The sequence below is a fragment of the Streptopelia decaocto genome (genome assembly GCF_964273445.1).
Source record: "Streptopelia decaocto genome assembly, chromosome: 3".
NCBI classification, from domain to species: domain Eukaryota; kingdom Metazoa; phylum Chordata; class Aves; order Columbiformes; family Columbidae; genus Streptopelia; species Streptopelia decaocto.
In genome coordinates this window covers 19,469,780-19,493,227 of record NC_138656.1, presented here as the reverse complement: position 1 = coordinate 19,493,227, position 23,448 = coordinate 19,469,780, and the positions used below count along the sequence as shown (strand labels likewise).

The window sequence follows — 23,448 nt, the reverse complement described above, 5'->3', positions numbered from 1 at the left end:
GCCAGCACAGACAGTGTCACAGAGTCACAAAAGCAGGTGCCCTGCTGTGCCAGCTCTGTGACTGACAGTTCTCAGACATTTCTAACAATGACTATTTCATCTCTCTGAAGCCATCATGTTTTCCAGTAATCACCTTTTCTAGCCCAGTAACACCAAAGTTACTACCCACGGAGGTTTTCTAGCCTGCTTTTCCTTCCCCTGCCATGCCACCTACTACTTAGCGCTTTGATTTTCTTCAGTCCAGGCAGATGAACTAAGTAGCTGATGTAGATGGCGCTGATTCAAAGAACAAATGCACTCTTGGGTTGATGGTGGATCTGTAAATTTCTGCATAATGAGGCAAAGAAATCAGAAGGAAAGGGAGAAGCAGAGATATCCTTTTAAATGGACGGACCTCCTTTCCTTAAAATTCCCCACACAGGCTGCGAGAAGCACCTTGTATGATCATGTGACACTCAACCCACAACCACTGAGACAAAAGAAACTTCAAACTTGCATCTTAATAAATCAATGTGAATTTTTTTCAGACACCACCACGAATTGGTCAAGAAAAAAAAAAGCACTTCCTAATTTTAAGCAGAAGCTTTATTTTAGTTTATAGGCTTGTTTGTATTAAAAACAATTACTTCAAAAATCAAATTCACAGAAAACTCAGCATGTAAATAAACTGAAGTTATCACTGGTCAAGATCTGTTTCTGAAAGACAAGGGCTCTGAATTACATTTTAACAAGCTTGCGTGGCAACAGACAAAACTGGGACAGCTGGAGCATCTCCGAGTTGATAGGCTGGGGAGTTAAAACTGTTCCCCCACCTCAGCATATCTGAAAACACCAGCTATGAACTGGTGCACTTAAACAATTCACCTATTTCCCATTTATCCATGGATCAACCACTGAAAAAAGCATCCCAGTTTAATCTGCTACATCATACAAGTGTGTGCTCTTGCACGTTGTTACAGGCACTGTTGTTTTCTTCGAGGAACAAAAGTACTTGTCTTAAAACAATTTCCTTACAACACCAACATACAGATTTTCAGAGGAAACTATCACAATCAAGCTACATTATATACACAAATGTACAATTAATCTTTCAAAAAATGCCTGTGTACAAAATAGAGGGTTCTTTTATTAAAAAAAAAAAAAAATCACATGCTAGATTTCAATTACATCAACATTTTTAAAGAATTGAATATAACTGATGAATAATGGCAACATTCTGATTTATTAGGAGCCTTCCTGCAAGCCAGGTATAAAGGCACCTGCACTATTTAAGATACTAAGAAGCTTTTTTGGACAATTTGTGCTATAAACCTCACGTATGAAATAGGTGAAAAGCTAGCAGTTGTGACAACAGAAGTTAGTTAATTAATGCAAGATTTTTTCAGTAAAGTATAAAATTATTCTACTTATGAAGTACATACTGCAAAGGCATCTGATTTACAGCCAGTTAGACAAAGAACACAACTAGTGACTGGAACACATACATTAGTTAAAAAGTCAAATATATACAAAAATATATTAGAAAGTGGTCGAGCTTAACCACAGGCTCATGTAAAAAATGTTGTTTTAAATAGCAATAGCAAAAAAATAGCTATTTTCTCTATCTGCAACAGTACAAAAGGCAAAACCTACATATGAGGTAGCAATGCCAAATTAAAAAAAACCCATGACTTTGGATTGAGGAGCATTTCCTACATTTTCATAGCATATCTGTCAATACAAATATTTTAATGAACACTTCAATTGTTTCAAGAATTAATACATTAATTTACAAAAATCTTTATTCAATTAACATTTTTTTAAAAAATTACTGGAAATGCTTTTAGTTACTGTTTTCTCCTGTTTCTAAAAAAAAAAAAAAAAAAGCTATCGCATAAAGGACATGGACCTGTTGGAACGAGTCCAGAGAAGGCCACCAAGATGATCAGAGGGCTGGAGCACCTCCCCTATTAAGACGGGCTGAGAGGTTGGGGTTGTTCAGCCTGGAGAGGGCTCTGGGGAGACCTTCTAGCAGCCTTCCAGTACCTAAAGGGGACCTACAAGAAAGCTGGAGAGACTTTTTCCAAGGGCATGTAGTGACAGGACAAGGGGCAGTGGCTTTAAACTGAAAGAGGGGAGATTTAGATTAGATATAAAGAAGCAATTCTTCCCCATGAGGGTGGTGAGGCACTGGCACAGGCTGCCCAGAGAAGCTGTGGATGCCCCATCCCTGGAAGTGTTCAAGGCCAGGCTGGATGGGGCTTTGAGGCAGAAGGTGTCCCTGCCCATGGCAGGGGGGTTGGAACTAGATGGTCTTTAAGGTCCCTTCCAACCCAAACCATTCTCCAATTCTATGACTTTCAAATCCAAACACTGTACAGCAAAAACGTGGAAGCTTTATTATACACACTTGGTAAATGCTATGGTACATCAAGCCATAATTTACAAAGATCAGAATAAGCCAACTGTGGACGTTTTATTATTTTCTGCCAAATACGCATACGCTGCATCTTTTGCTACCTCATGTTCAATACTCGATGCAGGACTACGGTTCACTACCACAGCTTTGCCCACAGCTGAAACAAGTGTTTGTATCATCTACCTTCAGGAGCCTGAGCCAGAAGTGTGGCTTCTCTCTAGGGTCAGGGGCACTGCCAGGCAGCAGCTTGGAGTCTCCCCTTGGTCTGGGCTTAAACTCTCTCAAGTATGTGGGGATGGGATGGGAGGGGACAGTCGTTCCCCTTCGCTTGTCCTCCCGATCCCATCCCTTTATCCCTCCTGCACCTGCAGGGTGAGTGGCCACCCGAGTCTCCCTGACCAAAAAAACCCCATATCCCATGAATGAGAAGCCAGGAGAGGGACAACCACCCAGATGAGCTGTGCCCACTCTAGGCCCTCACGAGGGTCAAATCCTCTGCTTCCAGCTCCACTGACCAAAAAGACCCTGCTGCTCCTTCAATCTGGGCAAATAAGTCAGACATCTGAAGTTAGATGGTACAAGTAACACAAAAAATGAACTGCACAGAACTTCTGCATTTATTGTATTAAGAAAATAATATACTTTACATCACAGTGCTTAATTAAATGCAATAAAAAATGTAAACTCAGGATTCTAGATAAAATTTCACTTGAAAAATTAGGGCTCCAAGACTTCTTAAAATTCACAATTTTTTAAAAATTGAAGCAACAGACAGTCAGTTCACATAATTCACATACTTAAGATTACTTGTAAATACCTGTTGATGCACTCCACTGTTTCGTCACTTTTTTTAAAAAAAGCCTAAATAGCAGATAGATCAAGTGCAATGGTAAGAGGTATATTTTTATTCGCAAAGAAACTAACTTTAGAAGTAATTTGCAAGTCAGGCATCTGGAGTGCTCTAGTAGATGTAAGGAAATATGCGGTATGGTACACGCTGGCAATACCTTTCCCATGCCAAGCCATACTTTTGCTTACAATGATGTTCATCACGAGCTTCTCTATGAACAAGCAAGCAGATGAAATATATCACGTAGAAATACGGTAAAATGTGATTAAAACCTGTAGAATAAAGGGAGACAGTCACTTTGGATACAGAAAAGAAAAATCCAGAAGTGTTAGGTATTAACAACATGTACTAAACAAGTAACATACTTGTTATGGACTGAAACACCTTGTACTTGTATTCTAAAGCATCGTGTACTCACCAGGACAGTGCAAAAACTGTGTAACTGTCTCAAAAATCTACCAACTACATGCTTAATGAATGCAAAGCTGGCAAACATTTTACATTCTTTAGCTACCAAAACCAGAGAAACAGTTAAACCTCTGCAGCACTGAGCTGCTCCACAGAGTTTTCTCTGGTTTGGCTGCAAGTGGCGGCTCTTGCTTTTCTCAGAGCACAACACAATTGATCCCCTTCTACCCCCATGCAGTTACAGCAACGCTTCCACTTCTGTCATTATGATGCTGAAAGAGGATTCCAGTCTCTCATTTTCATGGAGAGAAGCCTCTTCCAGGATACAGACTACAAGTGCATAGGCTAATCTAGTACTGTATACTTTCAATTAAAATCCAAAAGAAAATTAACCCCTGGAGAAACACTTGAAATCCAGCATCCTCTCTCAGCTGATGCCCCAGGCTAGGGCCTTAACCACTTGACGACAAAGTCCCACTCTACCAAATCTCTGTATGTCCCACCGTTTGCAAAAGTTACACTGTGCCTCAGCTCTGCCTCAGCAGAGCAGCTGGTCTGCTCATTTCTGTGCTTTTATGGAAGAGAAACTCCTTCAGGCAAGGGAGGAGCCCAAAGCCATTTCTGAAACTTGAATGACATGGGGCAGGACTACCACGATCCCATCTATTTTTTAAAACTCTCACTGCTCTAAGTTCCTGCAAATAATCATGACTATAAAACCACGCTGGTTCCTTACTTTCCTCCAAGTGCAAAGTTAATGAAAACTAGGAAGTATTCACTAAAAAAACTTTGAAACAATTCCATTCCTTTCTGTTTCATGACTTAAAAAAAAAAAAGTATTTTGCTTAATGTACATCCCTATATGTGGTAGCCCTTGTCCCCAAACAAATTACCACTTTTTGAGAACTTCCTTTGAAAACACTATAGCACAGCCACTAACCTAAAACAAAAAGGTAAGAAACAACTTCTTAGCAAGCAAGCCCTGTTGTTACTGGATGATGAAGTGTTAGAAAGAAGAGTCAAATCTATGATATGTCAAATTCATACTAAGATATAAAGGATAAGATACAATAGAAAACAGGTGCCACATTAAGCTTGTAACACAGAAATCTGCCATTCAATTAATTACAGATTTTATTGTCTCAGATAATTATCACTTTGTATTTCAAACCCAGGCAGATGCCAAAATAGACAAGCATTTTTGATAAAATCCACTTCAGTTTCAGGAACTTACCACAGGGTAGGGACCATGCTAGAGCCATGATGATGTCGCCAAGATAATTAGGGTGACGAACAAAACCCCACCAACCGGTGACAAGAAGCCCTTTTCCAGTTGCAGTGGGTATAAATTTGAGGTCTGTGAAAAGAGTATCGTAGTCAATACAAGAATTGAAATGTGTATTTAACAAACAAGACACTGTATAGCAATTAAATAAGAAAAAATGCACTTACAGGCCAATTTGGGATCTCCTGGATTCCTTCGGAAATTATTTTTCTGAGAATTTGCACTACGGAATATGTAATACCCAATACCTGAAAATAAATATTATTTAGTTTGCACTTTCAGTATTTTCCACTTTTGTTTCCATCAACAAAAGCACTCTCATGCTCTCTGCCAGTCTTACTACAAAGTATTTTCCTATGAGACAATAACTGATATCCTTCAGTTCTCAGAGCTCTAACAAAATAGCAATGCTATTGGAAATCTGCATTCCATATGATCTTACACTTAACTGAATAATTTTTAAGATTTTGGAGAAGCTTTATTTTCACATCTACTTTTACATTTTTATCTGACTTAGTTTATTAACATAACATTGAATTTGAAATGAATATGAAGTGATGTGCTGCAGTTTATAAGACTACAGCTCTGTTAGCAGCCCAGTATTTTGGTACCATGCCTACTTCATAAACTGACCAGCTACTTAAAAGTTCACAATATTAAAAGTACCAAACAATGAAGTATTATCTGGTTTTGAAATCCATTTCCCCCATCATTTTCACAAGGCAGCTTAAATTTGCTTTTTTCTGAGGTTGTATTGAAAAAAACATGATCATGACATAATTCCAATAATGATTTTTAAAAAGAAATCAAGAAAAAAAAAATCCTGAAAATGAAAAAAATATGATGTTTTTCTCAGGATTGCACATACTAAGTTGTATACCTTCATATTCTTTCCAAGTGTTCAAATTCTTCGTCATGTCTACAAAAACTTTTTCTTTTAGGTTTACTAAGATAAAAGGGACAAACTACAAGGCCATATTGGTGCAAATTTAGAGTTCCCTAAGGATACAAGATCCTTTCTCAAATCAATGGTCTAGATCAAAGGAGATGTTTTCCATTGACAAGAGTCTGTAACTATAGGCATCATGGGTGGAAATGCAAATTATTAAACAAAATCTCTTTTTTCCCCTAGTTTCAGTAAAGTATGGCTAACAAGCTATTGACTTGTTTTTTATGAGTCACTCACAATCACTCGGGCTGACTTTAAAAGACATCTGCTGCACTTCATGCAAAATGTTTCAAGTTGCTTCTGCAACTCCAGACAGCACCCAGCAAAAGATGCCTCTCAGCAGAACAACTACACGTCCAGACTCTCATTTATCCTTCATTCAATAAAATGAGAATTATATTTTGTATTGAACAGTAGCCAGACACACGCTTCCGCCAGCTCTCATAATACAGATAATTTGATCACTGCATCTTACCTGAAGCTTCACGTCACAACTCAAAGAAACAAAATCAGTACTACATTGTTAATACCAGTAACAATAACATTTTTTATAACTTACAGTTCAGAATAGTAATTGCAGCAGCAACAGGCCAAGAAATTGCAGTAGGATGACCAACTAAATAGAAGGCCTGCAGACTGTAGACAAACGGAACCCACACCAAATCACCGAATGCTAGCATGAATCCAAAGCCATCATGGGTAATATCCATTGTAGTCAAAACAGCTTCCTAGAAACAAGGAGAAAATAATTTAGAATTCACAAAGCCTCACTCACTTACCACTGTAATTAGAAATCCTACAGTTTAATACAATTGCCATTTACCTCATTCCAAAGAGCATCCACCACGTACAGAAGCTGAAAGCTGTTGACGAGTATCATGGACAGAGACGGCGTACTTTGATTGTGTATTTTCATCTCAGCCAAGAGCATCGCCAAGTTTATAACAACCTAGTTTAGAAAATACTTTATTACAAATTTTCCTTATAAAAGTAAGCGGTCTTTTCTATTACACTATAGAATATTTTTTAATACAGACATTCTTGACCAATGTTTCACTTAAAAAAAACCCCACCTGTCTCACAAGCCACAGTTTGCAACTAGCTACAAGCTATATAAACTGAATATATGAGTACTTAAAGAAAGATTTTCATTTCCTGTAAAGCAAAGGAGACAATGTAGAAATTTTCCTAAAGTTAATAAAAACAGTCACTAAAAATCTGGTAACAGGAAACTGTTTTATAAATACACATTGTATACTTAATACCAATTATACGTGTATATATAAAAAGAATCAATTTGTGCAAGATTTAAGCAAATAAAGCAACTAAGATTACTGACTCACCCAGCCCATTAATCCTGGACGCAACTCACAGAAGTATTTGAGGTCAAAACTGCCAATACGTGGGTTTAATTCATGTCCAGTAAAAAAATCATAAATAAAATACCCTGCAGATAAGACACAGCCTTTGTTAGCAATACTCTTCCTTTTATCTGCCACTATACTCCTCCCCACAAAGAAGTTCCTGCTTTCTACTAAAATTGTCTCATTATAAATAATTTTTAAGAGCCTTTAGATTGGCAAGAAAAATGTGGGAATATAGGCAAAAAACAAAGAAAACCCCATACGCTTTATATTTTAATAGGCCCAAATACTGTATTTATTAGGAGGACTAAACACTTTAGAAGTTACTGTAGCCTTATTTCTCCTTGATACTTGTTTCTTCTTTATTTTCAGCCTTATCCTGAAACCCAAATCACAGTTTCCATGAACATGATCTTATGGTATTAATTAATACTACTTTTCCTCCTACTCCATTGCTCATCTCTGAGAGCAAGAATTTCTTTAGCTGTGACAATTACCTGTCCATCATAAGAAATGGACAAGAAGGAAAACAGAGTACCTTGACTTCAAAATATCCTGCACTGAGTCAGCAAATAACAAGCACTTTGCATAACAGCTACAGAATGCTACCATACCACTTACAGAGACTATAACTACACTTTTCAAAGAAAAAGCTACTTCTGATCATTTATTATTTCCCTTCACATACATACTGCGCTGACAAAGGAACTGAGGATATTAGAATACTTCATTTTAATACACTAAATGTTCTGTCCATTAACTCCCTTTCTTAGTCGCCTTATGATCATTTTAAAAGCAGTTTGTTTAATGTTTAATGCTAACCAACTTTTCAATCTATCATTTATTCTACAAAAGCATATGCATATAGTCGATACTTTCTAGGTAGGTAGTCTAATGACTGCATTGAAATTTCTTCTGAAAACTCAATTTAGCCAACTAGATTTACAAGTGCACAGTAGAAGTTAACAAATAAAGTGATTTCAAGTTCTGTATCTAACTTCCCACTGCAAAAATATCTAGATTTTTCAGTTTTCCTTTCCAGGCACAGCTGTTTCAGGACAAGGCCCACCAGCAGGGACACTACAAAGCAAACTAGACAAGCCTCTTAGAAAAATGCTGAAAGGAAGGAACTGGCCCTCTCATTGCTATGGGACTAGACCCATAGAAATTTTTATTTAAGCTATTCAAGATAATCCCACTAAAATTTTAAGCATTTTACCATATCTGAGCATGAACAGAAAATTGCCATTTAACTTGCAACACAAATTTTACATTGATAGAAAGTAAAATACACTGTTATAATAAGCAGCCCGAAATCGAGCCTCTTATTAATGAAAATGAAACTGTAGCAAACAATTGGAAAGAAATTATTGAAAATATTTAGAACTCACCAGAATTTCCACCAGGTGCTAGTTCTTCCTGGGGTGCTTTCAGGGACCGAATATACAGATAAATGCTCAACACCATAGAAAAAGCTGCAGCTGACACTGCAAACTGCATGAAGTGATCATACAAATAATGAAGCTCAAATTGAAAGTATAATAAAGTTCCAATAACTGCAGCAGTCAAAACAAAGGCATAAAACCCTAAAGGATGTAGAAGAAAAACACATTAGTCAAAATAAAAATTTAAAAAAAAAAATCATTCTAGCAGAACCTACCCAGTCCAGCTTTTCTGCGTTCTCACTTCTTCTGAGATTTGTCTATATTGCAATAATGTCTAACATATTCTGTGCTCCTGAGCTTCAAACTTCTGGGCCACGGCAATATACCTAAAATGTTCTATCTATACCTTGAAATTTCCTGTGCTTCTGACTATTTCCAATGATAGAGACTCGACAGTTTCTCTGTGACACCCATGCCAGAGCTCAGTTACCCTCACAGTAAAAAAAAAAACACCAATGTGTTTACTGATGGTCAGATGGAACCTCCTGTATTTCAACTGGTGCCCACTGCCTCTTGTCCTGGCAGCAAGAAGATGGCTTCTTCCTGCCCTTCCTTTTTTTCTGCTCAATTTTTTATTTTATTTTTATTCTTTCCTTTTTAAACTATCCAAATCATGTAGCTTATTTCTTCCCTTTATCAGAATACAGAAAAATATTGCAGGACTATGCCTCTGCTAAAGCCAGAAGTCCAAAACCAAAAGTTTATGAGGTGGCCTCAGCATGACTCACGTCCACAGGACGTAATTCAATCTACTTCTACAATTTACAGCCCTATTCCGACTTTAACATGGTGCATCTTACCAGACTATGACAAAACCCCACTCAAGTTTTTAATGTAACATCAGGATTCCACTGCCACCAGACAGTGTCCTTAAACTGACTAATTAAACAAATAGGTAGTCTACAACACCTGCAAGGCAAAGTAGACTTTCCTATTTAAGCCTGAAAAAGCAGGGCTGCTGAAATTTGTTAAACCACAACCTAAACCTAGACAAGAAACTTGCCTTATTCATAGGAAGTGAAATCAGGTCTAAACAAAGACTCAGAAATGTTCTTTGCCAGGCAAGATTAAGAACATCTTAAATCAATTAAAACACACTTCTTATTAGTCTGTAAATCAGAGACATTCAAGACTTCTTTGTCTCTGTCTACTCTGCTGGAGGCTGTCCTGGGGAGCCCCGTACCCCTGAGACCCCAGATGAAGCCAGGTCAATGGAGGAGTTTGCTTTAGTTGATGAGGACCGGGTTAGGGAGCAATTAAATAGTCTGGACATTCATAAATCCATGGGTCCAGATGGGATGCATCCGCGGGTGCTGAGGGAGCTGGCTGAAGTCATTGCTGGACCGCTCTCCATCATCTTTGCCAAGTCTTGGGAAACGGGAGAGGTGCCCGAGGATTGGAGGAAAGCAAATGTCACTCCAGTCTTCAAAAAGGGCAAGAAGGAGGACCCGGGTAATTATAGACCGGTCAGCCTCACCTGTGTCCCTGGGAAAGTAATGGAACAGCTTGTCCTTGGTGCCATCTCAAGGCATATCAAGGATAAGAGGGTTATTAGGGGCAGTCAGCATGGCTTTACCAAGGGTAGGTCATGCTTGACCAACCTCATAGCCTTTTATGAGAATGTAACAAGGTGGATGGATGATGGCAGAGCGGTGGATGTGGTCTACCTTGACTTCAGTAAAGCCTTTGACACAGTCTCCCACAGCATCCTCACAGCTAAGTTGAGGAGGTGTGGTCTAGACAATAGAGTAGTGAGGTGGGTTGCAAACTGGCTTAGGGAGAGAAGCCAGAGAGTGGTAGTCAATGGTGCGGAGTCTAGTTGGAGGCCAGTATCTAGTGGAGTGCCTCAGGGGTCAGTGCTGGGGCCAATATTATTCAATATATTCATTAACGATTTGGACGAGGGAATTGAGTGTACTATCAGCAAGTTTGCTGATGACACTAAGCTGGGAGGAGTGGCTGACACGCCGGAGGGCTGTGCTGCCATCCAGCGGGACCTGGACAGGCTGGAGAGTTGGGCGGGGAATAACCTAATGAAATTTAACAAGGGCAAGTGTAGAGTCCTGCACCTGGGCAGGAACAACCCCAGGTTCCAGTATAGGTTGGGAGATTACATATTAGAGAGCAGTGTAGGGGAAAGGGACCTGGGGGTCCTGGTGGACAACAGGATGACCATGAGCCAGCACTGTGCCCTTGTGGCCAGGAAAGCCAATGGCATCCTGGGGTGTATTAGAAGGGGGGTGGTTAGTAGATCGAGAGAGGTCCTCCTTCCCCTCTACTCCACCCTGGTGAGACCACATCTGGAATATTGTGTCCAGTTCTGGGCCCCTCAGTTCAAGAAGGACAGGGAACTGCTGGAGAGGGTCCAGCGTAGGGCAACCAAGATGATTAAGGGAGTGGAGCACCTCCCTTATGAAGAAAGGCTGAGGGAGCTGGGTCTCTTTAGTTTGGAGAAGAGGACACTAAGGGGGGACCTTATTAATGTTTATAAATATATAAAGGGTGAGTGCCATGGGGATGGAGCCAGGCTCTTCTCGGTGGCAAACAATGATAGGACAAGGGGTAATGGGATCAAGCTGGAACACAAGAGGTTCCACTTAAATTTGAGAAGAAACTTCTTCTCAGTAAGGGTGACAGAGCACTGGAACAGGCTGCCCAGGGAAGTGGTGGAGTCTCCTCTGGAGACATTCAAAACCCGCCTGGACATGTTCCTGTGCGACCTCACCTAGGTGTTCCTGCTCCAGCAGGGGGATTGGACTAGATGATCTTTTGAGGTCCCTTCCAATCCCAAACATACTGTGATACTGTGACTATCTAGACACACGGGTTAAGATCTTTTCAGATCATTCCTGAACATCTCTTCCAGTGCAAAAGTCCATACTACATGACCATTACTAACACTGCTGATAGGCAACTGCCCATTTAGCAATGACACAAGGAATATGACAGAAGTCACCAGTCACAAGTGGATGCACACCAGGTGCTCTGTTTAGTGCTCTTGGGCAGTTAGTTCCTGAGCATTAACATTCTCCTCCCAAAAAAAGGCTCGTCCTCTTTTATAAAAGATTTAAACCAGAAACTTAGTTTGACCAGAGAGTGCATAGTTCATCATTCATGTCTTGTGGTACTGAGCACTGCAAATCAGATGGTAGCATCAATTTTCAGAATAAGCAACTACAACTTGCTTACCATTTATCCGGTAATGCAGTTTCCTTCCATTTGAAAGAGGCAGGCCTTCTACAACCTAGGAAGAATAAAATACTAGTGTTTCAACAAAGTACTTTCTGGGGGCACTGGCAGGGGAGGGAACTCAAGCACAGCTCTGCCACAAAGACGTTCAATCAAACTAACCAGCTGGACACATTCAAATCTGAAGATATGGATTGTTTTTGAAAGTATACTCTGGATATCAAAAGAGTAACAATTTCAAATAAAAACTGTTAAAAAAAAAAAAAAAAATCTTCCTAACCAGACTCAAGAAAACAGAACAGCTCCAATCATTGTAAACACATACAGCAAGAGAACAACATGACTCAATGACCTATTTATTCTAGTGTTCTTTGAGAATCTGTCAGTATCCTTCAGGTCATAAAAAGAGGAAAACTGAGCATTTGCCTGATACACATATGGCAATAATGGTTTATAGCTTCCCATAAGTAAAAATTAAATTCCAAAACACTGGATATCAATAGTATCAAGTAGTTTGTAGATTTACAAAGTCAGATACCTGAAATTCTTCTAGAATTCTATCAAGCAAATTTTATCCAAGCTTTGATTTGAACTCCTGTATAACGTCTTCTGCCTTTTCTACTGTAAGACTGCGAAATGACAGCCACCAAATTCTTAACAAACTGTGCTATTTTAAGTTTACAGAATCTGCAGCAGCTATATTCCAGCTTAATATGGAAAACTAATTCACTTTCAAATTCACTGCATTAGGAACATACCCCACATTCCAGCCTAATGCACATATTAATTATCCATAAGGGCTCAATTGCTACTGAACAACTTACCTTTCCAACTGGCAGTAAGTAAAACAGAGCTTGCAAGAAAAACCAGAGAAGAAAAACACCAAACACCCTGGCCTCCCAGAGACTTTCAAGTGGTGGGAGAGGAGGAGGGAAGTTCATCAGACTAGGGTCGTCTTGTTTGCACATCAACAGCAAGTAGAATACAGCAGCAGGCAGGAAAAATATCAGTGTGAATGTGCCTGTAAACAGACATCAGGCCATATTAGAAGATAAACATAGAAAATAAAAATAGTTTCAATCCCACTAATAAAGTTTAATATTAACTTCAGTAACAGAAGAGAGGTTGTCATTATCTATTCCTGAAGCAAGAGAGCAGAAATCCCTCAGTTGCATAACGGGATACAGAGACATTCTTCTCATTCCCATAAGGGGTGGTATAACCAAACGAAAAGGTAGCACCCATTGCGTGCCTTTAAAACTGTTCAAAAACTGTATAAGGAGTACTGTAGAGTTTGAAGCACATACGTTTGAAAATGTAAAAACTTTGTTCGATAATTCTTAAATTTTGTTTTGAAGTATTTAAATCATACAGTGCAAGGGAAGCCTCAAGACCTTCACTATATTTCACAAGAGAACCAAGTGTAGTAACGGTTCTTTGACTGCCAACACCAGTACAGACTACAGGAAGCACTGTCATATCACTCTGGATTCTGCAACCAGGGTTCAAAAACTGGAAAAACAGTTCTTGACGTGACAGTATGGTCAGTAAATACAAAAGATAAAAGTACTAATTTTCAACTATTACAACAATCTGCACACATACCAATTCTTCCACCAAACTCCAGGTCCTTTGTTTTTGATGATGCTTTCTCAATTGTTTTTATTGTCTCAAAAACCTTTTTCTCTGAATATACCTCTTCTTTTTTCTTTTCTTCTTTTCTTGGACGCAAACTGTACTGTTCAATCACACGCTCTATTTGCAGGTCTGGTTTCAACTTTTGCTGTTAATGAATAAAAGGAATTTACTAAAAAAATTCCCAGTGATTTTACTGTATTTTACTCAGTTTTTTCTTTAGGAGGACATTATTCACTATAAAACACCAATACACAATGTATTCTACTCCTATACAGTACTTAGGTTTACACATCCATATGAAGAGACTGCTAAACCCAGTTTCATTGTGATCACTTAGGACATGGATACATAACAGCAGCAGTTTCAGTACAAGTCATCCATTTGCACCTTCCTCCCTTCCTTTCTGCCATAACTTTGTGCATTAACTGACGACTGGGACTGATTTGGCTGAACAAAATAAAGAAATTAAAAAAAAAAAACAACAAACAAAACCACAAAAACAACACAAAAAAACACACCACACACTTTCTATGGACAAACACTCACTCTGTAAAAGCACGGGAATGAACACAACTGACTAGTGAGGGCTTCATGGAAAACAAACAAACAAATAAATAAACAAACAAGAAAAATGAATGCTATGCAGCTCTAATACTCTTCCCTTCTGACAACTTCATTTCCCTCTGTCCTGAACTTAGTTAGCTGAAATGTAACCTATTTGACCTCTGAGTTCTATCTTGCATTCTATTTCTCCCCAATTATTGTATTGCTGTTTTCTAGGGACTTCTGAGAAAGCTAAATGTTCATACCTCTGAGATTACACGGGATGTGTCATTTCTTTCCGTACTGTCAGGTTCACCATTGTACCTTCTGGTGTTATTCTCACTCGGTTTCTGATTAAAATTAAAAAAATAGTTTCAGCTTTCTGAAAGCAACAGCTGCATTAAGTGTAAGTATATAATAAATAATGAACACTAACTATCTAGTGGGTTTTTTTCAACTGCAACTGTTCTGGTTTTCTCCACAGGAAAACAAGTGAGTTCAATAACCAAAGTATGGACAGTTCCAGCTCACAAACAGGGGAAGAAAACTCATTTAAGAAAAGGAAAAGGTTACTAATTCTTTTTAATTAACAGTGAATCAAGTGAGAATACAGCTACCAATTATTTTTAACTCATCATTAGAAAGTGTTAAGTACAAAATACATGTCTACTTAGTAGTTCTATTAGGAAAGCATAGCAAATTTCAGTGACCCATATATGACATTGTTCTACAGGACCAAAAGTTTGGTTTTCCACTGAATATCTTTCTAAGAAATAAATTCTCTTACAAAAATTATTTTAATGAGTCTAGGTCGCAGAACTCTGGGAATACACAGCTCATCTCTTTTATTTCAACTTAAGCTTTGCTGAAAAGGACCATGTCCTTCCAGTCATACATCAATAAAGATATTTAAACTTTTTTGTCTGAAGTGAAGTATAGCCACTGGCTACAAACTAGTTAAAATTAGCATTCGGTGCACAGGCTATGCACAGGGTCACATATCTCAAAGCAGTTCACTACGGAACAAAAATCACCACTATTTCAGTGCCAAATAATGCTTTTAGTAGTAGCAATTTACTAAACTAAACCCATCTATTTGGTTTAGACTGGTCCTGTTTAGTTTAGTTGAAATCTAACTAAAACCTACTTATTTTCCATAGATCAACAGAAGGTATTTCTAATTTCAGGGACTGCGTCTCAGACAAGTATCACTTGAAACTACCTCAAGAGTACAAGAGGCAGAAGAAACGCTGTTTGTCTCTTAACAAAGAAGCATCACCTCTACTGTGCTTCAGTTCCAGAACACCACAACCATTTATAGTACTCCACAGAACTTTCGCAAGAAGGCGAAGAATAAACATCATCAATTTCAGCTAAAACCCAGATATTTGATAAACTTACAAATCCTTACAGAGTAATTTTTATAATGAAGACACTTATGCAATATTATCAAGCAGCAAGGCCATATATATATATATCCCACACTTGAATTCTGCAGCAATTCTCCCATAGAAGCTTAATGTTTTCCATTACTATTTTAATGAACTGTGTATGAAAACAAAATTCATTTTATTTCAAATTCTAATATCTATATGCTATGTATTGATCAATACATCTTATAAGTAGGCTAACTTCCTTGGCCCCATTTCACAAGTAGGAACACATGGCTAACAATGATTTCAATATTAAAATATTAAAGAACCTGTGTTTGATTGAATTCTGAGAGCTTCACAGTACCACCAAATTAATACAGAATTTAACAACATAGGTTTACATTTCAAGAATTTCCTCGCAGCTCTGCAAGCTATAAAGTGTATTTTCAAAGTAAAAAAAGGCAGTTCTGAGATACACTTTTGCAGCTAATTATGTTGTTTGGGGAACATGAACTACAGATTTCACAATAACAAACCCAGTACACATGAAACAAATCTTTAGCAAACAGCAAAAATTTGTTTTAAAAAAATCCAACAAACCCACACACAAAGAACAAAGAAGCAAAACTAATACCAGTAGATCTAAGCTGGTTTCCTGAATGACTTTCTTTTTGTCATCTCTGTGTTCTCTGCTTTGTGAAGAAGAACGACGTCTGCCTTTTCCTGGCCGACCAGGAGATCTAGATCGAGATCTGCTACTACTTCTTCTGGATGGAGAACTTGAAGAGGACTGGCTCTTCCTCTGCTTGAATGATGACTGTGACTAAAAGAAAGAGGAAGAAAGCAAAACATTATTTTAGACATTCCAAAGATCAATTTTAGAAACTTGCTTTTTTTGCGATGAGGACTCTGGCATATAGTTCTCAAGAATTCTCTTATTTCCTTTATTGATGCTGTCCAAAGATAGTGAAGAAAGAGCAGCTACAGCATACTCATTTTGCTGGTGATATCCAAATTATCCTGTCCCAAGTCTGACTGCTGACAATTCCTCTCGCAGCTACAGCAATCAGGACACATCAGGACACGGATGTGGGCTATCAATGTGAGCAGCAAGCTCTTAAGCCTTTGCCTAAGTCAACGAAATGATAGCCGCCTCTTAAGCCCTAAGAAACGGGTATCATTTCAACTACTTAGCTTTATTAATACATTTGGCCTAGCAATGATCTCTTTAAAGCAACATAGCTCAGATCAATTTCCAAGCCATCTAAATCATTAAATGAGATGAGATAACTGATTTCATAAACAGTTTTCCCCAAAAGTACTCAGTTTTATTTTTCTGTGAAGTCTACAATCCTCATTTTCCCATGTAAAATTTTCACCATACTTTTACAAGGCACAAATGCTTTATGACAAAGGAAAGTATTTTCTCAGCTTGAGTTTGCTAACATGCAAGCACAAAAGTCAGAAAGTCTTAAAGCAGTGAAAATGTTTGTCTAGCTTAAACATTATTTCCCAAATGAAAATGTCAATTACAGGGCATGTACACTGTTACCAAAGAGAGAAACTACAGTTCACACAGACATGTTAGCTTTGAAATCATGCAAAAAAATCAACTATATCAAACATTCAAGTAGCTTTTTGTCTCATGCATTATTACGTTTTAAACTGAACTGAAACCTGTATGCAGAGTTTTAAAGGCCTTTATTAGTAACAAAACCAAAATAATAAAGATACATAAAGAGGTATAACCCTTTTTAAAAAGTCCCTAATTGTCACAAATAGAACCAAATACCTTTGAAACCTTTGGGGACCTAAAATGGTACAAGCTAAGCACAGATGCTTTAACTATGTGCTTAAAGGGTACACGTTATTTATATTTACAGTGATCCTTAACCACATGCTTGCATCTGTTTTCAAACTTTTTTATTCAGAAGTGGAAAAAAGTCAAATTAGTATCAACCCTTTGATTACTAGCTTTATAAGCCACCTGAAAACAATTTTTCGTGAACAATCACGCTACAGAGTTCCTGAATAATCAGACTACTTTTTCCCCAAATGTATCACTGTTTTTTTCAGCATAAAGAAAACAATCACACTTCCTTGGACATATGGTCAGCATTCTGAACTTCTACTCGAGACACTACATAGGAAAAAAGCTATTATTTAGCACCGATTCCTTGAAGACACAGTTAATGAAAACATGCAAGGCAACTATCCAATTATAAGTTGTATTTTTATCTACATCACAAAATAAAGATAATCTTCCATTAGAAATAATGATAATTATATGAATTGTGTACTTACCCTTATATCACTTTCTTTCAATGCAAGTTCAGTCCCATCTTTGTACTTAACGGTATAAAGATGAGAAACATCATCATAATTAGTCACTTGTACTTCATAGTACAGGACACTGCCGGGCCAACGGCCCATCACCACCTCGCCATCAGCAAACCTCCGGCTTGGCATTTTCCAAAAGGAATCTCTATAGTAAAGACAAAAAAAAAAAAGAAATCAAAACATATGCCAGCCAAACATTAGCTTGAGTTTTCCCTACTCTATTTTCATATCATCCAGGATGGAACAGGGAACAGTAAACAACTCTTTACCTTAAATAGGCAAAATACTGCCTGATAAGAAAAAAAGCCATGATCTGTCTTCCAAATTAATAGTAGATAGAAGAAATAGTCTTCAAATAGAGCAAAGATTGAAGTTAGATGTTATGAAAAAGCATTCAAATGTATTAGTAGTACATCTAGACCAGTATTCAACTGTGATATACAATCCCCTTTGTCAGAGAATCAAAACCAGGCAAAGTATATATTTGACCAAAATTACATAATACAGTTTATCTTATCTAGATGGTATCTGAGCGTACTCTAACCCTCTCTTCTCATGGTTCTACAAAAATTACAACAGTGATGATTTCTAAATGTTAAAATAAAATGTCCCAAATCTGTTCAATGCACACAGCCACATTTCATACTTTCTTCAATTTATTATGTCAAACACTCAGAAGTCAGGAAATGTCTGAATTTAGGCTCCTGTCTGGGCTGCAGATTTTCTCTTTTCCAGCTATTTAGCACAAGGCATGCAATGCCTTTTGCAAGGCCTGTAGGAGAACAAAGTACAGCATCAGAGCAATCACATAATATCCTGAAAAACTAAATTCTATCCCCCTGACTACACCATCAGGTTTTTACCTGATATTAACAAAACATGGTTTAAGTGGCTACCACCACCCTTGGTCCACCATACCAGGGTGCTAAGAACTGCAACTTAGGGGAAGTTATGGTTTTAAATGCAAAGTCCCATACAACTCCTTGAAAAGTGCCTTGCATTATGTCATGATCTTCTGAAAATACATATCCATGGCAGAAGATACTTTTAACCTGAACTTCTGTGACTCAGGCCTCACCATATAAAGTGAGGGTATCTTTAAAGTATAAGGTAAAGTGCATACTAACTTATCTACTATCACTATGACGAGCATAGGAACTAGGGAAGGGGTGGGGGAGCAAACCAACCAGTAAATGCTTTTGTCTCAAAACATTTTAACCTGTTTGCTATAAATAAGATGTGAAACCACACAAAATGAAGTGAAAACAAATATTTAACTAGATACTCATTCATTACACATTAACTAACCTGTAGGGAAAGTTAGATTCTTTGGCAGAAAATACTGTTAACATGCAATCACAGGCCTTCATAACACATTGGGGGATGAGGCTACATGAGGTTTTTCAATCAACTTTCACTCTGGCATTTCCTGAAGTTGCTTGCTATTGTTAAATTTTACACTTGTATAGCTCTCCAAGTCAAAGAAGAAACAAAACACTCAAAAAATTCCTTCATGTGGATGTCACTGCTAATATTCCTAATTGCTTTGGAACAGAAACATCTGGCAATCTCCTTTGCTCTATAATATTTGATGGAGCAAAAAGAGTTACGTTTTATCATTTGGTTTCACTGATACTTGCCAGTTAGAAAAACTGTCAAAAGTTCTAGTCTATCCTTGTAGGCACATGCTCTTTCAGCTCATCTGTCTTCTACCTAGTGTTTCTTGTCCCGAGTCTCTTCATACTTTCTTGTTCTTTCCGAATTCCCACTCCTGTGACTGTTTTATCCCAGTCAGTTTAACCTCCTCAAATTCATGGCCTTGTTTCTTATGACTCCATTAAATAAAATTTCCATATTTTCATTTTAAATTCTCTCTCCTTACACCCCTTTACTTCCTTGAGGGTTTTGTGCCTTTTCTGCCCTTGTTCACCATCTTAGTTCCAGTTCCCCTTCGCCACCTCTGGGCTCAAGATCTGATCTCAACACTGTTGTCTGTCTCCTTGTCCAGTTTTCTCACACAAAAGACAGTTCTTAGGAGACCTATGTCTCCTACGTCCCCAGTCTCTCGCATAATTCCAGCTTTCTCCTCTTCTTCCATAAATAGTCTAAACACCGGTCCTCTACCAAGTCCAGTCATAGCTTTCACCAGATGTCATGACCTGATCTAAAGACTTCATTTCCTCTTTGCTGTTGTACTTCCTACACTCCAGGCAACTGTTTCTTCTCTTTACCTGAAACTCCTCAGGCATGATCTGTAAACTCAGAGCCTGACCAAGACAAAGCTGCTAGATCCTACGACAAAGTTATGAAAAACAGAACCATAGGAGTTTAAGTCCATTTTGAAGAAGGGAAACAATTTTTCACACAGTTGTTACTAAGGACATGTAAACCAATTTTACAATGTACAAGAAGCACTTCAGAATTAAGATATAATTTCATAGGGATAATAAAATTCAATTCTCTGCCAAACCCAGCATTTTTGTACAGAAACATGAGGACAGCCCAAATAAAACATAACCTGATGATTTAATTCTTTTTAATAGCAGAAAGACCTTCTCTCCTCCAACCTTGTTCTCAAAAGGAGCTGAAGTTAGTTTTAAGAAGCTGGAAAATGTGGTTGAAGGACCTTAAGTTAAATCAATGTTATGTAATTCAGCCTGATGTAGATATTCACAATATGAAATACATCTAAGCAAGTGGAAATATCATCCTGTGATTTAAAAGTAATGAGCAATCTTGTCAATGGAAAAACCTACTTGTTTTTCCATTTTTTCCTTAAATATTAAAGCTTAATAGTGAGAACAAACATTAAACACTAAAAAAAAGTAAATATTACTTCTTATCCTATCAGAAATTACCAGCTTGTTCTGCACCCCGTGCCTCTTGTGAGGGAAGTTTGCAATCCTCATTCCATATATCCCACTTCAAAAAGCTACACCTCTTAAAGGCAGCCTTCATCTGTCCAGATAACAAAAACCATTACTGGCATCAAGAAAAATACAGATAGGAAGTCTTTCACGAAAATACAGTTTGGAAGTTACATTTTTTATTTACTTTTCAAGCTCTCCATACACCTCTGCTAATTTTCAGGGTATCAGCTGGCATCAGCCTACTTACAATAGTCCTATACAAACTTTTAAATTCACATATCAAAGTGACCTCAAAAGAAAATTACTTCATACAAAGAACCCTACACTGTACAGATACCTGATTCTAAGTATGTCCACTTACTCCCAAGATGAAACTTGTGTTTTCTACAGCATTATGATTTTCCTTTATGAACCCAGACTCCAAGAGAATGGCTCAAAAGGATTTTGTATCCTACACCTACACCAAGCCAATTAACACACAAGTCTGTGGAGCTTAAAAGTTGGTCAAGAAGAAGAGTTACTGCTGACTCAACCAAGAGCCAAACAATTAAAGAGTAACATGACAGAGAAACATATTGCCCCATACACCCACTTCTGGTCTTTCTTAATGACCCTCTCACTAGATATGTGGAAAGATATTTTACTCCTGTCAATAAAATAAAAAGCTGTTGGCTTGTAGCCACTAGAAGATCATACCACATCATCAGAAGTTGAGTGCACAGTTTTAAGAACTAAGTAAAAAAAAAAACCAACAACCAAACAAACAAAAAAATCCCCAAAACAAACTAAAGTTTTCCCTCTTGGATGAGTAAAGTTCATACATATTCATTGATTCTACTTACTAATTCTGACATCGAACCACTAGTAGATAATTGTGTATGTCAGAGGAGGGAGCCAGTTGAACGCAAGAAAACAAAAAATGCAGGAAGATAAAGAAAACTTTGACAGTCAAGACTAACAAGACGCAGCTTTGTACATGCAAATTACTACTGAATTCACCAGAGACCAAGCTGTGCAGGACCTTTTCAGGATCACCACTACACACTCTACATTTCTAGCTCTTTACCACCAAGCTCTCTTTTCAAGTGTCTGGGTCTTGAAAACTATTTAGTCCTTTAAGTATGAAATACAGACATGTTTGTGTAATCTCTATGGACCTCCCAAACTGTCTGAATTTGGACACAGGCTGACGGGTCATATTCTGGTGGAAGCATCTACCATTGCTAAAGGTTGGCTCGACCAAACAGCCAAATTAACTTCACCATTATAAACGGGCACAAATAAACTTCAAGGTAAAATAAAAACCTATCACTCGTCAGACAAGGAAACGAGGCCCTTCCGTTTAAAAAGGCTTTTCAACACACGCACTGAAAGCGGAGGGAACAGGCCAGGAAGGTGAACTCCGCAGGCAAGGCCGCGAGAGGCGGCGTGGTGTTGACAGGAAGCGACCCGCATCCCGGGGGCGGGAGGAGGTCGGGCCCCTCGGCCCAGCTCCGCGGCTCCGCCCCGACCGCCCTCCCGGGCCGGGCCTGGCGCGGGGCCTGCGCCGTGGGGGCAGGGAGGGGCCGCACCGCCTCCCTGAGCCTCTCCCACGGCGCGCCCCCGCCACACCGGCTGGCCACGGCCTTTCGCCGGGCCGCGCCCGGCGTCGCTGCGGAAGCAGACGGCGGCGTGCCGAACAAAGCAGGGGAACCCAGCCCCGCCATCCTACCCGCGAGGGCCCAGGCAAGCGGTTCGGACAACGGAAAAAGGCGCCACTCGCCTGCCCACCGGGAGAGAGGCCTGAGCGGGGCCGCGGCCCGACGGCCGCGCATGGGGGCGGAGAGAGGCGGCGGCGATTGGCCGGAGCGCTTTCCCTCGGGAAGGCCGCGAGGGGGAGGGGTGTGTTCTGACCCGCGCCTGCCCCGGTGCCGCCATTCCCTTACCTGGCGCCCGCCCTCACCGGGCCGGGCAGGAGGCGCTTCCGCGGAGTGGCGGGAGCCGGGCCCGAGCGCCGCGCTCTCCGCTGAGGGAAACAACCGCCCTGAGCGACGGTTACGGCGCGCAACGGTCCGCCTCTGCACCCCGCCCCTTCCCGCCCGCCGACGGCGCCTATTGGCTGGGACGCGCCTTTTGAATCGTGGGTGGCCGCATCCTATTGGTTGTCGCGCGATGGCGCGGTCCTCCCGCCCGAGGCCTGCTGAGCGCCCGCCTCGGTGAGGGGACAAGCGGGGCGGCTGGGCCTCCTTCACGGCAACGGGGGGTTGATAACGGGTGCGAACGCGGAGGGGAGGAGAAATTCGGGGAGGGAGAAGGGGGGTGAAAGGCCGCTGTCGCCATAGCGGCGGCGGAGGCCGCCTCAGGCCGCCTGCGCCACACAGGCCCCGCCGCAGGGCGGTAAACAAAAACGGCGGTGTTTTGCATACGGCGCACTCGTGGTCTCGCCGCCCCAAACGCCGCCGAGACCACGAGTGCGCTTAAACTGACTGAACAACTGGCCGTGCCCGCGGCAGCTGTGCATTCAATGAGGCTGAAATGTGGTGAAAATAGGCTCTCCAAAAAAAAAAAAAAAAAAGGGGGGGGGGGCAGCACTATGTGTTTAACATTGTATTTTTGAGGCAACTTGTCTAGAAAAAGGCCATTCACGTTACTGGCAGGTTTTGAAATCAGGAAGGCTAAGCAATACTTAGTGGGCGGAAGAAAAATAGGTTGTGAAAAAGTTAACGAGTCATCATGGCAGTGAGTTTTAGTGTTAAATAAGTTTGGTGTTTTTTTTTCAAGTGTTTGGGTCATGAAAACTAATCAGTCCTTTAAGTA

At 39.6% G+C, this 23,448-nt stretch overlaps 1 protein-coding gene across 1 annotated transcript; it reads right to left on the bottom strand.

Moving 5' to 3' along the window:
• Positions 1 to 2,992: 2,992 nt before the first annotated feature.
• Positions 2,993 to 22,735, bottom strand: LBR (lamin B receptor). Its single transcript, XM_082047941.1, has 14 exons — positions 22,578 to 22,735; positions 17,747 to 17,927; positions 16,077 to 16,265; positions 14,336 to 14,419; positions 13,494 to 13,671; positions 12,713 to 12,909; positions 11,889 to 11,943; positions 8,646 to 8,840; positions 7,234 to 7,337; positions 6,714 to 6,839; positions 6,450 to 6,618; positions 5,109 to 5,189; positions 4,891 to 5,013; positions 2,993 to 3,520 (listed from the first exon to the last, which is right to left on the bottom strand). The coding sequence occupies exons 2-14, from the start codon at positions 17,909 to 17,911 to the stop codon at positions 3,360 to 3,362; spliced, it is 1,827 nt and encodes a 608-aa protein (XP_081904067.1). The 5' UTR covers positions 17,912 to 17,927; positions 22,578 to 22,735; the 3' UTR covers positions 2,993 to 3,359.
• Positions 22,736 to 23,448: the final 713 nt, after the last annotated feature.